This window comes from Gossypium arboreum, chromosome 6 (assembly GCF_025698485.1).
Source record: "Gossypium arboreum isolate Shixiya-1 chromosome 6, ASM2569848v2, whole genome shotgun sequence".
NCBI lineage: Eukaryota > Viridiplantae > Streptophyta > Magnoliopsida > Malvales > Malvaceae > Gossypium > Gossypium arboreum.
This window is the reverse complement of record NC_069075.1, coordinates 6,075,331-6,093,076: the sequence shown is the minus strand read 5'-3', so window position 1 is coordinate 6,093,076 and position 17,746 is coordinate 6,075,331. Positions and strand designations below refer to the sequence as shown.

General features: G+C 33.9%; 1 protein-coding gene and 1 long non-coding RNA gene across 2 annotated transcripts; both read left to right on the top strand.

The window, feature by feature from the left end:
• Positions 1-3,409: 3,409 nt before the first annotated feature.
• Positions 3,410-5,327, top strand: LOC128293752 (uncharacterized). Its single transcript, XM_053029256.1, has 4 exons — positions 3,410-3,748; positions 3,861-3,966; positions 4,102-4,844; positions 4,956-5,327. The coding sequence occupies exons 1-4, from the start codon at positions 3,410-3,412 to the stop codon at positions 5,325-5,327; spliced, it is 1,560 nt and encodes a 519-aa protein (XP_052885216.1).
• Positions 5,328-12,169: 6,842 nt separating this feature from the next.
• On the top strand, positions 12,170-13,038 carry LOC128294133 (uncharacterized). Its single transcript, XR_008284398.1, has 2 exons — positions 12,170-12,551; positions 12,827-13,038. It is a non-coding gene; the product is annotated as an uncharacterized LOC128294133 (long non-coding RNA).
• The last annotated feature ends 4,708 nt before the right edge of the window (positions 13,039-17,746 follow it).

The window sequence follows — 17,746 nt, the reverse complement described above, 5'->3', positions numbered from 1 at the left end:
TTCAATTAAAATTGGATTAACTAATTAAACTGATCAAATTTGGTTAATCGGTTTGTGGCTGAACTTAGTTCGATTAGAGGTTGGATAATAATTTTTTAGAATTTTAGTTATTGGTTAATTCGGTTCGAAGTCGGATAATTAATTGAACTTAATTAATATTATGTATTAATTATGTGTTAATTTCAAGACTTATCTAGTGTTTCATGACATAAAATTTTGGGTAATTCAGATAATTAAAACATATGGGTTAATTTCAATGTATTTTTGATATGTTTTATAGTTGTTTTAACCAAAAGATAAACATATAGAAATTTTAATTAATCGACTAAATTAATTAAAATATTTTGATTCAGTTAACGGATAAAGAATTATACAGTTTAATTAATTTAGTTAATATTAATTCTGTTCTATTAATAATTAAATTGATCATTTGACCACCTTTAACATCTAACACTAACATTTGATGGTATGATATACTTAAACTACTAATTATAATTTTATATTAAAAATTATTTATTTTAGTAAGCTAAGGAACATGGGGAAAATTATACATTCCAATAATCATTGAATATTTTAGTTACCATTGATAGCAGATTTAGAGCAAGTAAAAATTATTTTTTAATAACTGACTAGATTCATATTTGGATAATTAATAAATAATTATTTTATTTTGGACTCGAATAAACAAATTTGTATTTTAAAGTAATTATAAAATTTCATATTTAAATATTACAAAAGTTATATTTATGTGATGTATTTAAATTATATGGCCTTAATTTTCACTGCTTACTCTTTAATATATTTATAATAATAATAAATGAATTGAAGTGTTGAAGAATAACCAAAACTAACATTCTTTGTGCTTACAATGAAGCAAAGCACTGTACTTTAATTTTTATTTTTAAGACTCATACTTCAGCATCTCAAATATGTGACTTTCCCATATACCTTACTTCCTACCATTTACTCTAATATGCCTTATTTTTAATTATTCCATCATATGAAATTAATTCATAATTTTTTATTGAAAATGTAAAAATAATTTTATATTTTACAAATAAAATATATTTATTAAATATGAATTAAAGTTCATAATTTTTCAATCTAGTGCTCTGCTCATCACACTTTTATAAGAGATTGAAATTGAATTGCTTTGGTGTTCCAATGAAAATAAATGTTTATTTGGTGTTTTTGGTGTATAGGTATAAAAATTAATTAAGTTTATTGACTTAATTAACTCTTAATTGAATCCTTGTGGTTAATAAAAAAATCAATTAACTTCTTTCATTAATTGTTTTCTTCTTTGATCACATTAATCGTTGAAATCAATTAGATATATAAAAATACATAAACAACAATAATATCAAGTAAAATATTTGAGCATAAAAATTTCATGGCATGAATACCATCAAGTAATCTTAAAAGAAACAAAGTGGTTACCTAATTTGCAAATAAAAGAAAAGAACAATTTTTACTTTTAATTTAATTGTCTTTTTCTTTTAAGAAATTCTTTGCTTTTTTGAGTTGGTATGTTTTCGGATCAAATTCTTCGAGTAAATCATACGCTTGATGCATTAAATTTCTTTAACTGTGATATAAGATTAAGGGTCAAAACTCAAAATTAAGCACAAATTTTAGTCTAATGTGTAATGCTATACATGACTATTAAGTGAATATTTTTATCTTAAAATATCATAATAGTGAACTTATTTAAAAAAAACATGAAAAATAAAAGGATTACATTTGAAATATACATAAAGTATAATGATATAAAAGCATATTTTAAACTATTATATATATATATAATCTATTTTAGTTACACTTAGGTCATTGCTATGCAAATCTTGTAAATTAGAATTTTTTAGATTTTTATATAAAAAACCAATTATTAGTCGATGTGGTGTGATGATTATCACAATAAATCATAATTTTCGATTTTAATGTGTCGAAAAAATATAAATTTTGTATTCAAGTAAGAAAAAAATCTATCCATACTATTATTATTGAAGAAATTTACTTAATTATACGATGAATTAATCCAACCTCAATTTATATGTGAGTTTATTAAAAAGATAATTATTTAATATATTGTTACCGGAGTAAAAAATTCGGTCTATTCAAGTTATGAAGAATAATGGAAGAGGGAATGATTTTTGTGTTATTAGTAGAATAATAAAAAATTAATTAAATCCTTCTCATAATTATTTTTTCTTTTGATGACATTAATCACTAAACTCAATTGATGAGCGAATTAGATATATAAGAATATATAAATAACAATAATATCGAATAAAACATACAACCATAACAATTGCTTATATCTCTCAACTGTTGTCTATGTATTCATGGCATGATTAAATCATCTTAAACCTGTAAAGAACCAAAGTAGTTGCCTAATTTGCAAATAAAAGAAAGGAACAAATTTTACTTTAATAAAGAAAGCAAAATATTATTGTTATAGAAATGCTTTACTTTTTAGGATCTTTTTTTATAACATATCAACTTTACTTTGTATTTATTATCTTTTCTTTTAAGAAATTTTTACTTTGTTGAATTGGTATGTTTTGAATCAAATTTTTTACGTATATCACATATTTGACGTATTAAAAATTTTAATTATGATATAAAAACTAAGGTTAAAGGGTCTTTAAAAGCCCTAATTTTTTCAAAACATAATCAAGTTTTTATTTTATTATTATTATTATTATTTTTTTTTTTGCATTCAATTAAGCAACTGAACATTAAAATTTTAATTTACTAAACCATTTACTTGTTAAAGTTAACGGTTAACTGTTAAAAGAGTAAAGATAGCTATTTTTAGAGATTGTTTTCGTGACGTGGCACATCAGAGTTATGCCATGCAGTGAAATAGGATATTTTATATTGAAATCATATAAATAAAGAGTTCAATACTCAGCTACCGAATATCTTAGATTAAAAAGCAAGAGAAAGGTTGATGCAATTAAAGAGCAAAATTATCATAGTGTTATAGTAATGAAAGATTCCAACGTTTCATCCGACGACCGGACTGATACCGGTACTTTCACTGAGGAGGAACGCAACACTAAAAAGGTCAGATTTAAAGTGGTGGGAGAGGATTCAATGGATAACATGGTGGTTGACACGACTTCAGTGAAAGAAATTTCTTGGAAGGAGATGCTTCTGGGAAGGAATTGTTCTGAATCTGGTGTTGGTGACTCTGATGGGGACCTCATAATTGAAGATGGTGACATTCTCCGAACCTCTATTAATGGAATCCCAGCCATTAACTTCTTGGAGCGTTTAAAGAATATTTTGATTAGGGACATGAGACTACCATTGTGGTTAAGTTGTTGGGGAGGAACATAGGTTATGGGGTGTTGTACAATCGTATTTCTAGCCTTTGGAACCCTCCCAACCTTTTCGACTAATGGACATCGAGAATGGATATTACCTCGTCAGATTCCAAAGCATAGTTGACTATGATTTGGCTCTGACTCAAGGCTCCTGGATAGTGTTTGGGCACTACCTCATTGTTCAGCCATGGACAGTCGAGTTTTATCCACTGAAACCTTTTCCTAGTGTGGTTACGGCCTGGATCCGATTCCCAGGATTGCCGGGCTTCCTGTATAAGAAAATGATTTTAGAAGAGATAGGGAGCTTGGTCGGAAAAGTGATGAAGCTTGACTTCAAGACAGATAGTGGTGCAAGAGGCCAATTTGCTAGAATGGCGGTGTCGATCGATTTGAAACAGCCGCTTACCTCACAAGTCTCGATCAACGGATGAATCCAAATAGTGGAATTTGAAGCTCTTCCTACGGTCTGTTTTCATTGTGGTAAATATGGCCATTTAAAAAATTATTGTCCTTCTTTTTTGGCAGAACAAAGCATGTAAGGGGAGAAGAAAGACGCTCCTGGTGATGGTGGACAAAGATACAGCTCCGGTGACGACGACTGAGGCCTTTGGCCCGTGGATGGTAGTCCAGCGTAAATCTAGGCGTAACTAGGCTGGAAAGCCAAATCATCAAGCAAAAGTTGCAGAAAGGAATCCCGATGGATCAAGATTCACGGCGTTATTCACTGAAAAAAATTAATTGGCAAATTTTAGGGTTGGAAAATCAGGAGTTGATAATTCGGGGGCTGAAATTTTGGGGTTGAAGGAGGTTACTTTTAAACAAGGAGATTTTATAAGGAAATTAAAAGATAACAGACCTAGGGGTAATTATGGGCATCGGGCTGAGGGAAATAAGGGTAAGGAAATAGTGGACCATAACAGATTTATTGGGATTAAGGATAAAGCTAGTGGGTTAGTCCATTTAGAAGTTGAACAAGGAAAAACTGGACAAGGTCAGACGCATAGGGATTTAATTTTAGAAAATAAAACTGGCTCCAATCCGGACTGGTCACAACCCATTTCAACAGGTAAGCTGAAATTAAATGACTCAGGACTCTTAGACCATTTTGTGCAGTCAGGCCCCACACCAATTTCACAAAATAAAAACTCCTCATTGCACTTTAATCCCACTTTCGAAGGGCCTATGGAGTCAGAGGTGATTTTAGATTTTAACGTGTTAGATCCCAAAAGACATTCGGCCGTTATTTTTAAAGGAAATTCAGATCACAAGACCGTAGCTACAGAGTTAAATGTTAGACCAAGTGACTCTAGTATCTTGTCTGCTTCTTCAAAAGGTCATGGTCTTGATAATAAAAAAGGAAGTGCGAGTAGTGGTAGAATGCTAAATAAGACAATTCGCAGACGGGGGAGTCATTTTAAAATTGCTGAAAATTCGCGTGTCTCACTCACTGATGTCGTGAATTCCATGGCAAAACTTATTGGTGAACAAGTGGAGACCCTTACTGACTCGGTCAGTACCAATGAGGAGGGAGATAAAGCTTCCATTGGCCTTTGAAAGGTTAGTCTTCTTACTTTTAATTTATTATTTATGAATTTTACCATTTTTTCTTGGAATTGTCAGGGTTGTGCTAGTTCAAAGTTTATTTGGGTTTTTCATGAATACAATTGGGAACATAAACCTGATTTGATTAGTCTTATAGAAACAAGGGTCAGTGGGGGAAAAGCTGATTCAATTATTGCGAAGCTCGGGTTTCATTACTCACATCGTGTTGAAGCAGTGGGCTTTTCAGGTGGTATTTGGATTGGTTGGAAAGAATCCATTCGTGTGGATGTTCTTAAAAATCACTCGCAATTTGTGTTTGTCAGAATATCTGATACCTCTTCCAGGCAGCCTTTTTTTGTCACTTTTGTGTACGCCAGCCCGAATCATAGTAAACAGAGAAGTTTATGGGAGACCTTACAAAGAACTATTCCTGTCGATGGGTCTCCATAGATGGCGATTGGTGACTTTAACACCATTCTTTCTCCTTTTGAAAAGAGAGGGGGCCGGACTTTAGGTAAAAGATGTCCCTTTTTTGGTGAATTTATAGACTCCGCCTTGTTGCAAGACTTAGGCTTTAAAGGACCGCATTTCACTTGCCAGAGAGGGGGGATTATGGAGCGTCTGGATAGGGCTATCTGCAACAATGCTTGGTCCACTCTTTTTCCTAATTCTTTGGTAACCCACTTGCCACGACTTAAATCTGACCATAGACCCCTTAAGTTGTCTTTGATGCCAGCTCTTCATTCCTCTCAAGGGCATCCGTTTAGATTTCTAGCAGGTTGGGTTGAACATTCTGCGTTCTCAGATTTTGTTAAAGAGAATTGGAAGGTTTCAGCTAATATGTTGATGGTTCATTTCGAGTTTACTGATCAAGCCAAAAGATGGAACAAAGCTGTGTATGGTCACATTCCTACCCGAAAGAGGTTTCTAACAAATAAACTTTACAACATTGAGATCGAGCGCAGCAAAAGAAACTCAGCTTTTCTTAGTCAAATTAAGATGGAGGTTAGAGAAGATTTGGAAAATGTTTTGTATCATGAAGAGATTCTCTGGTGACAGAAAGCTCGATGCGACTGGCTAACCTTAAGGGACCGCAACACTAAATTTTTTCATACCCGAACTCTGAGAAGACGGAAGCAGAATCAAATCACCGCTTTAAAAAATGATTTGGGGGAATGGATCATGGATGAGGAGCAGCTAAAGACTGAAGCAGTCAATTTCTTTAAAGCTTTATATGGAGAACACCCTGGTCTGATGAGAGGCTTACCCTTGAACGCTTTCCCGCCTCTTAGTGATGAAGATTTTAACATCCTTAATAGGCCAGTTTCTGATGAGGAAATCAAAATCGCTTTGTTTGACATGGCTTCTTTTGAAGGCTCCAGGAAGTGATGGTTTTCACACCCTTTTTTATCAAAGCCAGTAGGACCATGTTGGCGCTTCTGTTTGCAGTTGGGTTAAAGGTATTTTTGCTAGTAAGAGTATTGATTCAGATTTAAATAATTTGCTTATTATTCTTATTCCTAAGACCTATAATCCGGAAGGTTTTGCCCAGTTTCAGCCAATTAGTTTGTGTTTTGTTCTTTATAAACTGGTTATGAAGATTATTGCTAACCATTTCAAAGTGGTTTTTCCCAAGCTTATTGCTCCTGAGCAGACTGGTTTCTTAGTAGGACGAAATATCACTGATAATATTGTAATTGCTCAAGAGGTTATTCACTCTATGAGAAGCTCACAAAAAGCATCGTTGGGCATACTATCTGAAGCTCTCACTTGGCTTCTTTTTCATGTTTTGTAGAGTAATTCTGTCGGGTGCTATGTCCGTCACGTGACTGTATTGTTTCATGAAAGCTTGAGCCAAGTCCTTCCATGAACCATTTTGGGCATGGCTGAGCTGGTTATACCACTTGGTTGTAGATCCGATTAGACTATCTTGGAAACAGTCGATCAACAGCTGATCATTGTTAACATACTCTGTCATCCTTCGACAGAATATCGTAATGTGAACTTCAGGGCAGCTTGTCCCATTATACTTTTCAAACTTTAGGGTTTTAAATTTTGGTGGGAGCACCAGATCTGGGACCAAGCTTAAGTCCTTAGCATCGATCCCGCTACGGTAATCAACAGTCTCCATTACTTTAAACTTCTCTTCAAGCCATTTACATCGGTCATGGAGTTGTTTTGCCAGGCCTACTTTCCTTTCTTCATTTCTGCCATATCATCAAGGTCCGGGACAAATGGATTAGCTGGACTATCCCTAGGATTAGAGCCCGAACCTATAGGAACATTCATCGGTGTCGAGGTACCGGCCTGGTATTGTTGGGGCCTAATAGTGACAGGTACCGTTCGTGGGTGCACCTCCAGTTGTGGTTGAGTGTTTACCGGAGCAAAGCTTGGAGGATAGATAGGGTCTTCATTATCGTGCCCCATAGTGCTCCTCCCTTTTTCGCGTTCTCTAGCCAACAACTGCGCCAACTGGCCTATCATATTATTTTGGGATTCTTCCATTTTTTCCCTCATATCTTGTTGTATTTTAGCCAGTTGCTCTTGCATCTGCGCTTGTAATTGCTCTTGCATATCCCTTTGTATTTGTTCTATCCTTTCTAATCTCTGATCCATTGCTTTGGTTTTACGAAGGGTATTGTAGTTGTGTTCGGTTGGTTGATTCTTGTTAGTTTCCAGATTAATTGAAATAATTTTGTTTAATCAGGGTCTTTTCGTGAATTTTAATGCATATGATAAAATGTAATGCAAATGAATGAATGCAAAAAGAGGCGTTGATTCTGATTCAATTTCATTAAAAAAACTTTACTAGAAGAAAAATTTCTTTACATAGAACGGATGATTACATATACGACTTTGCCCTAATGCCCAAAGCCTTAACCTTCCTAAGAAGCCAAGCTAAGCTTCAGCCTCGATCTGATTCCGACTCGTACTTTAAGCTCAATACATCAGCCTGAACTGTCAAGGTTTGTAAGTGATCGGCTACCTCCTAAACCTGAGCCAAGCTTCGCCCATGACATAGTCTCTATCTCTAATCTGGTCTTGAGAGCAGTGAAGTTGTTCCCTGCAATGGTCGTTGTTTGCCTCAAGAAGTTCCACCTGAATTTTGCTATCTCATAACGCAGTCTCGAGTTCCTCTACTTTCCCTTTCAACTCTTCGATCCTGCTCAGACTAGCTTTCAGCTTAATTACAGAATTACGGCTACAATGTTGATTTAGTGATCTTTCCAATTCAGCCACCCGAGCTCGTAACTTCTCCTTTTCGTTTTGGCTTTCTAACAAACTCTTTTTCAGAGTGTCCTCTCGTACTTAGGCCTCTTGAAACTTTTTCTTCCAATGGTCGGTTCTAATCTTTTCTTCTTTAATCTCTTGAAGCCATTGCTCTGACGTTTTACCTAAACCGGTAGTTCTTATCGACATACGCAGCTTCTTGTAATCGGTTTTCAGACTATCCAAATCTTCCTCGGCCTTGTTCTTTCCCTTCCTCAATTTCTCGGCCTCTAGCTTGTGAATCTCGACGTCTAATCCCAACTTCATTTTCTCTTCTTCTAGCTGCTCCATCTTATTTCCCAACTCTGAGTTCTTTTTCTCGAAGTCTTGCTTAATGATATCTAACTCGGATGGGATGACTCGTAAATGCTCCTCTATCGGTTGAGTGTTTCATTGATTCGGCCTAGGGATGTTGTCGTTGACTCTCCTGCCCCACCACCATTCATACTTGGGGGTCGTCATCAAACCCGTGGTGAATCTTTTCATTCTTCGAGTTCGGTTCCAAGCATCTGATATCTCACGATCCTTCCTCTTATAGTTGTGGTCTTTATAGGGGAACTCACATTGTGCCAACCCTTGTGTCACCGGTATAAACTGCCTTGACTGATACTGCCTTAACACAAGCAGTGGAGCGTATCCAACGGCTCTCCATATTCTAGCCAGAGGGACCTAGTCAAAATCACCGCACCTATATAAGATCTTGTCAGGGATCAACCACGGAGCCCTCCATTCAACATCTTCGGACTGTAAATTCTGAAGAATAGTTATCCATTTCTCTTCTGAGATGTCGTCTCGCCTCGATGTGGCCACTAATTCTCTTAATGGGGAATAGTCCTTAGAGAAAACCCGGTAGGAGACCTTCTCCACCTTCCAAAAATGGCTATGGAACCAAGCTAAGAGAAGCTGTGCACAACCAATAAATCTTCCCTCGTCCGCTCTCCGTCATGCATTCAAGGATCTGAAAGTTTTTGCTAGGATTGCCGGGACGGGTGTGGTATCTTTATCAAGTCGATCAAATAAGTATGAGACGACTTCATCTATGTGTCTTAGCGCCTTAGGAAAGATGATCAAATCGTAGAGGCTTAAAGCAAAAATGTCAACCCTTTTCTTCAAATCAGAGTGTGCAAGGATCAAGTCCCTCAAATTCCTCCAAGGAATATACTCACTATCCCCTTTTTGCTTGATGCGGGCAACAACCCATTGCTCGCTCATCCCCGTGATATTCATCAATTTCTTTAAAAAGGGAGGGACGTTAACAGGTCTTGAATAGGCCCTGTCGGCCTGAATCTTTGAGTAATTAAGTAATGACATGTATTCCTCCACAGTAGGTACTAAATCGACTCCTCCAAAGGTGAAGCAACTGTAAGCGGGGTTCCAAAACTACGCAAGGGCTCGAAACAAACGTTTGTCCACCTTTACATCGAGCAGATAGGATAGGTCACCGTAGTTACAGTAAAAGAGTTGCTTGATCTCGTCAATCCAACTATTCCATATCTCTTTCAGTTCTTATAGGTCATTCTGAGTTGCACTGATGCGAGTGAAATCCCACAACTCTGACTCATATCCCTCGGCCAAACTATCATCTTTCTCTTGCTGCGTCCTTTCAGACCACACTCGGACGGCCGCATTATCCTCCACTCTATCAAGAAACCCTTTTTCCATGCTAAACTCTCCTATCTAGTAACCGAACGTGAATCAACACTCTTTGATGATGAGATGCCATGCAATAACAGCAAAACACAACAAGTCAGTATTAAAACAAAGAATAGAACTCAAAGCAAATAGAAAATAATCGAGCATCTAATCAGGTAACCACAGAGGTTTGGTGTGGCTCTACCTAGGGTAGGCTCTTAGGGCTCATTACATGTGGTTCAGTTCTAAAGTAAAGGTACCTGAACCAGTGAATTCCTCGATCCTCACCCATTATAGGCTCATACGGACCGAGTTCGGTTCAAGGGAATACATTTCCCTACGGCTATACGGAGATGAAAATCTCACGAAGACGCAGGTACGGGTGTATCCCGAAAGCGATCCACTATCCTATACAAAGGTGAAGACCTCACGAATGAGTAGTTTCTCACTTCCACTTAAAGGAGTAAAATTGACCAACAATGCAATATGATGCGCAAAAGTATACTTAAGAGAGTCAAACAAGAAGCCAATCATATAAAAAGACAGAGACCACACAGAGGAAATGCAATGAAATGATGCGATAAAATGACCGCAAGTTTAAAACAGATTTTCAGATTCCGACAAAAAACAAAAAATGATCAATTTTATGGCTTGACTCTCAAGCTTCCCCAGCGGAGTCGCCAAGCTGTCGAAACTATTTTTTTTGAAAACGGGAATCGACTTGATTTTGAAAACGAAAAATGAGAGTCACCACCGATCTTTATTAGGTGTGATTGGATCACCTTTGTTTTAATAAAATATTTTAGTTTACTAAAACAATGTTTATGGTCTATGAAACTCGAAAGAACGGGTTCGGGAGTTGGTTACGTGCGATGAAGGTTAGCACCCTCGTCACGCCCAAAATTGGTACCAAATTGATTAGTTATTGTCCTAAAGTCAAAAGTTGAAAATCGAGAATGCTTTTTATTAATAATGGTTTTAGAGTGCTTGAATTAGCTCAAAGCGATTATTAAAGATTTCTTTGTCTCGAGATATCGGAGTATCACATCTCGTAAGTTAGGACACAATACTATGAACTCCCGAGCACAAGGTCGTCTTTAATTTTAATTGGAATTTCGTGTATTTTAAAAAATCAAAAGGATATTTAGCAATTTTAGAATCAACGAGAGAACCGAAACCCCGTAAGTTAAGGCACAATTCTTCGATATTCCAAAACGCGAAACATTGCCTTATTTTGAAATTTTGTTTTCGAATAGTAGCGAATACGACATTTGAACGACGTATGTTATTTTGTTTGAAATAATAAAAGTCAAGCGATCCAAGTCGGACAAGTATGTTGCGTTAATATATGACTAGATAAACAAAAATGTAACATAGAGTACAACCTAATACAACACGAATACAATATTATACAAGCAAATGGCAATAACGAAAATATGAATAAACGAATTATTCCACACACAATGGCAATAATCACATAACATGTGCCACTTAAATTCCAATATTGTCAATCAAAGAAAATGAAATAAAATCAAACAATATCAAGCAATTTCAAGTAAATAATAGTTTAAGATAAATAGCGATAGGAATAATTCAAAAAGAATAAATAATAAAAAGGTCTCAAATAAATAATATATATAAACTTAAAGTAAATAATAATAAAACAGTTTGAAATAGACAATATATAAAAACTTTAAATAAATAACATATAAAATAGTGTTAACTACATAATATATAAAAATTTAAAATATATGATGTGTAAAACTTTAAAATAAATGATATTTATACAAAAAAACATAAAATAAATAATATACAAGATAATTTAAAAGAATAATATATAATAAACCCGTTTAAAGTAACTAATTAAGAAAATGTATATTCATAACCTAGAATAATATACAATAAAACAATTTGAAAAGAATACCATAAATCAATTTTAAATAAATGATACATAAAATATATTTTTTAAAAGAACTAATATATATATATAAAAAATCCAAAATAAATAGAATATATAATTGTTTAATGAATACATGTTTTTCAAAAATAAATAAGCAAAATATACAAAATAGTTTGATATTAGAAGGTTAGGGATTAAATTAAAAATAAAATAAAATTAAAGAGACGAATTTAAAAAAAAGAGGGCCCAAATGGAACATGTGCAGAGAAAGAGGGATTTATTAGGAGAATATCCCAGCCCTTATGCGCACTATGTCACGCAGGACCAAAATGCGACTAGCGTAAAATCTATGGGGCCAAACTAAAAACACAAAATTAAGAACCAAAGGGGGGATATTGAAAACGGATAGCAAAACTGAAGGACCCATAGCGTAAATGACCCATTTTAGCCTTGAAAACATGCGGGTCTCCCTTTCAAACCGGGTCCAGCGCGTGGGTCTCCCCCCCTAAACGATGCCGTTTTGAGGCGTGGGGGGGTGTGCAAAACTATGTCGTTTTGCTGGCCCTTTTAAACCCATTTTTTTTGTTTCCCTCATTTCAGCCCCTTATTGTTTCAAAAAACAGCAAAGAGTCTCATTGCTCTCTCTCCCTTTTCCTTTGGTCACCGAAGGTGTGATTCACCTCCGCACCGGCCACCATAAGCGGTGGTCGGAGGTGCGAAAATGGGCTCTTTAGCCTCCATTTAAACGCGCTTAAAGGCTCACTTTTTTAGCCCCGAGAAGATCGAGAAGAGAAGACCCCTCTCCCCCCTTTTGGACTCGAGTCCGGCGAAAGAGAAGGAGGCTCCGATGGCGCGGCCACGGAGTAAATCGGGTAAGTTCCCTTTCCTTCTCTTTATTTTTGTTTATTTTCGTATATATAAAACAATAAAAAAATAGAGTAGATGAAATCGGAACTTAAAACGAAAATGGAAAATAAAATCAACCTTTTGTTCTTGTATTTTTCGCTTTCTGATTGCTAGTGTTCGTAAAAAAAATTACAAAGAGAGATTGTGGCTTTTAAAGCCGTTTACAAAACGGTTAAATCTTTTCTTTTTGTCGTTTTCTCCATTATTTCTTCTGTCTTGCGTGTGATCCTTTGTTTTGCAGGTGTCAGAGACGTGGGTGGCCAGGGGTTGGCTCGCCAGGAGGTGAGGCGGCACGTGTGGATATGGTGTGATTGTTATCACAATAAATCATAATTTCTGATTTTAATGCATCGAAATAATATAAATTTTGTATTCAAGTAAGAAAAAAATCTATTCATACTATTATTATTGAAGAATTTTACTTAATTATATGATGAATTAATCCAACCTCAATTTAATCGTGAATTTATTAAAAAGATAATTATTTTATATATTGTTACCGGAATAAAAATTCGGTCTATTCAAGCTATGAAGAATAATGGATGAGAGGAATGCTTTTTGTGTTATTAGTAGAATAATAAGAAAATCAATTAAATCCTTCTCATAATTATTTTTCTTTGATCACATTAATCACTAAACTCAATTGATGAGTGAATTAGATATATAAGAATATATAAATAACAATAATATCGAATAAAACATACAACCATAACAATTGCTTATGTCTCTCTACTATTGTCCATGTATTAATGGCATGATTAAATAATCTTAATGTCATAAAAACCAGGCCTAATTTGCAAGAAAAGAACAAATTTTACTTTAATAAAGAAAGCAAATTATTATTCTTATAGAAATGCTTTACTTTGTTAGGATATTTTTGTTAGGATATTTTTTTATAACATATAAACTTTACTTTGTATTTATTATCTTTTCTTTTAAGAAATTTTTACTTTGTTGAATTGGTACGTTTTGGATCAAATTCTTTGTGTATATCATACATTTGATGTATTAAAAAATTAATTATGATGTAAAAATTAATGTTAAAGAGTCTTTAAAAGCCCTTGAACTTTTTCAAAAGATAATCAAGTCTCTATTAATTTATTTATTTATTTGTATTCAATTGAGCTACTGAATATTAAAATTTTAATTTATTAAACTATTTAATTTTTAAAGTTAAAAGAGAATCGATAGCTATTTTTAAAAGTTGTTTTTGTGATGTGGCACATCAAGATTGTGCCATGCAGTGAAATAGGATATTTAATATTAAAAATCATATAAATATCTACAAATTAAGAATATTAAAATGGAATAAAATATAAAAATAATTGAAAAATGATTTTTTAATAAATATTTAAAAACATAAATATATATAAATTACAAAAAAATTGTAAAATTATGAAAAATATTTAAAAATATAGAAAAGTATTAAACTTGTTAATAAAATTTAAAACTATTGTAAAAGCATAAATTTGTTAATAAAATAATTAAGTTATTAATATAAATAATGACATTTTTTTACAAGTTTTTTTATTATTCATGTTCGGGTTCGTGAAAGCCTCTCTTAATAATGTCACATTCAAGGTTCAAATCTCGTTCTCCGTTTAAGAGTGTAATGTGTCTTATCATAGCACCCAACACTTTTTGGTATGATATACTTAAACTACTAATTGAAATTCTATACTAAAAAAATTTATTTTGGATTTGAATGATTCGATTTACATTTTTCAGAAATTGCTTTTTAATTTTTAATTTACTAGATTTATATATTAATCATATTTGGATAACTAATACATAATCATTATTTTGGATTCAAATAGATTTAATTCATTAATAAACAAAATATGAAATTTCATATTTGAATTTTATTACAAAATTGCATATATGTGATCTATTATCATCTTTATCCAATATATATAATCGTCTTTATTAAAATCATATGGCGCTCATAATATCTCTTCATCTTTCATTTCTTACTCTTTAAAATATTTTTACTTATCACTCATACCCATCATATTTATTTTAGTTTTGTACTCTTCCCTTTTAATTACCATAACTAAATTTCTTTGTGCTTACCATTACCCAAACCACATTTCCTTAATTTTTTTTTTTTTTACTTTTAAAACTGATAATCTTTGGATACTTGAGAAAAAGAATCCAATCTCACACTACCAATTTGAGAAATATTAGTGTTAATCCACAACTCCTCAAACTACCATTTCTCCATCATTCCTCTGCTTCAAAATTATCACTCCTTTTATTCATCTCCTTTATTCATTCCTATTATCTCCTTCATTTCTCACAAACACACTAATCCATGGATATGGAGAATGAGAATGAGAGTGTGAGTGTGAGCGAGAATGAGAATGAGAGGCACCACAAGTCCATGCAACAAATTCAACATCCTTTTCATGAGGAATATCCTTTGGTATTAATGGCAGAGCAAAGCAATATTGAAGGTCTCAAAGCTTATTGCGATGGATGTGGGGAACTGCTTTCAGCTCCATGCTTCACTTGTATTCATTGCAATTATCACCTTCACAAGCAATGTGCAGAGGCACCCCTTTCACTTCCTAATCACCCTCTCCATCCCCAACACTCATACGTAGGTTTTTTTCTTCGACAAATGCCATATCCTAGTGATCACAAGGTATATGGTTGTGAATTATGCAAGGAAAAATGTAACATGTTCTTTTATCAATGTTATCATCTTGGTTGTTGGTTTTCCATTGACATCAAATGTGCTAAATTATCTTCTTCATATAAGTTTAACCAACCATCCAAACATGACATCCACCAACATCCATTAACCTTCATAGAAAGTCCCACGTCGACCATAGATGTACCCAAAAGATTTAACTGCTCTTGGTGTCATGAAACATTGATAGATGCTATATATTTTTGTTTTGATTGTCCATTCATCATTCACAAGAAATGCCTTGATGAGTTACCCACTGAAATTGATCACCTTACACATCGCTTACACCCTCTTATTCTTAACCGTAGTGATAGTGATTACTTGTGCAACCCATGCCAAAAGAAACATTCCGGACCTTTTTACGGTTGTTCTCTTTGCCATTTTAACATCAATGTTGAATGTGCTTGGCCGAGGTCTACTGTTGAAGATAGAAGTCGTCATCAGCATCCATTCACCTTATTTTGGTGGCAGGACTCATTCATTTGAAATGCATGTGGCACTCAAGGAAATTATATTTCTTACACATGTTCTACATGTTGCATCACATTTCATAAGAAGTGCATTTCACTACAACGTATTGTCAAATTTTCTCGACATGATCACTACATTTTTCACAAATATTTTCTTCAAACACAAGAGCTTACAAGGCAAGATTGCAAGATTTGTTTCAAAGAAGTGAGACTAGAGCGTGGGAGTTACTCTTGTGGGAAACAAGGTTACAATTACATTGTCCATGTGAATTGTGTCTTAGAGAATGATAAGTTGTACAAGGTAATTGAGGAAGAAAAGCAATGTGAGGAGTTTTATGAAAAATTTATGCAGTCTTCCATCATTCACGTTATTGAGGTGAATGAAGCTGGGGAAGCTACAAAGATTGAACATTTTAGTCATCAACATTGCTTGGTGTTAGCATACAAGATGGAGGAGAAAATTGATAGAAAATGTGATGGGTGCATGCTACCTATCTCAAATATTTTCTATTATTGTTCAGAATGCCCCTTTTTTCTTCATAAAACCTGTGCTGAATTGCCAAGAATCAAGCAACATTGGTTTCGTCAAAGCAATGCCACCCTCAATTTCGACAGCTTCAAGACATGTGACTTTTGCGATCGATATTGTAGTGGTTTCTTCTACCATGTTGGATATTGGGACATGTGCTTAAGGTGTGCTAAAGTTGCTGATATCATTGAATGTGAAGGACACCAGCACTTTCTCTTTTTTGATTTCAAAGGGAGCGACAAATTTTGTAATGGTTGTGGCAACCGTTGTAGCCCTGGTGCATTCAAATGTGGAAAGTGCAAATTTGCTTTGGATTTTGGATGCTTAACATTACCACATTTAGCTCTTCACAAAATTGATGAACACATGCTAAACCTTACTTATCATGATGATAAGGAGCAATCTTATTGCGATATTTGTGAACAAGAAAGAGATCCAAGCCGTTGGTATTATTCTTGTTCAATCTGTGATACTTCTGCTCATCTCAAATGTGTTCTCGGAAAATTTCCATTTCTAAAGGATGAGAGCATAGTGCCTTCTTATTATTACTGGCATAATCATGATCTAAAATTTTATAGGAAGGTCGAGGGCTACCTTGAATGCTCTTTTTGTGGTAAGCTTTGCCAAGAAGAAATTCTCAAGTGTGAAAAGCCTGCATGCAATTATATCATCCACAACGAATGCCGCTGGCATTAATAAGCCTAAAGCTTTGTGGTAAGTACTCTAAATGAGTAGAAAATAATTTTTCAATCATCAACGCTGTTGATTGCTATTATTTCATGATTTTGTTTTCATTATTAACATCTGTTGTAATTGTCTTCATGGTTGTAGATGTGATTTGTTCAAATGAAAAACACCACATGATTTATTTGATCAAAGGAGTTTACAAAGGATTTGACATTTCATTCCTACTTCTTTGATGAAAGGATGCTCAAATTCTAGGTGTGATTTGGTTTCACTGTTACTTTGTTCATGATTGATTAGGGTTTGTATGATTTGATTTCAATATTACTTTAGAATTCATCTATGATTTGTTGGGTTTGTCAGATTTGAATTATTTCTTATTTAAATTATGTTAATTAATTTAATTATTCTCAACAGTATTGATTTATGGGTTTTAGAAGCCACCAATTTGTGGAATGGACTTCCTACTTTTCAGCTTGGGTTGTGGAACCCATAATTTAAACATACACAATAATCCATAATTCTAAAAATTAATAATAAAGACGTTTAATTTATTTTCCGAAATTAGAGAAGATATTTTCTTTTTATTTTCAGAAATTAGAGAAGATATTTTCTTTCTCAATTTTAAACTGAAAATTGCTAAAAAAAAAGATACATAAAAAGAGATGAGAAGAATGTTGTTTCACTTGGTAATTTAAATGAATATAAATACCAATGTAGAGTGGTAATGTTTTGGGATAAATTTATCATTTAATAAAAAACATGAATGTGGTAGGGAGTTGA

Bases quoted from the DNA above. Each gene is read 5' to 3' on its own strand.
- LOC128293752 (XM_053029256.1), top strand. From the start codon at position 3,410: ATGGACATCGAGAATGGATATTACCTCGTCAGATTCCAAAGCATAGTT. The intron at 3,967-4,101 runs GTAAATCTAGGC...TTGGAAAATCAG, and splicing joins CCCGTGGATGGTAGTCCAGC to GAGTTGATAATTCGGGGGCT. The intron at 4,845-4,955 runs GTCAGTACCAAT...TGGAATTGTCAG, and splicing joins TGGAGACCCTTACTGACTCG to GGTTGTGCTAGTTCAAAGTT.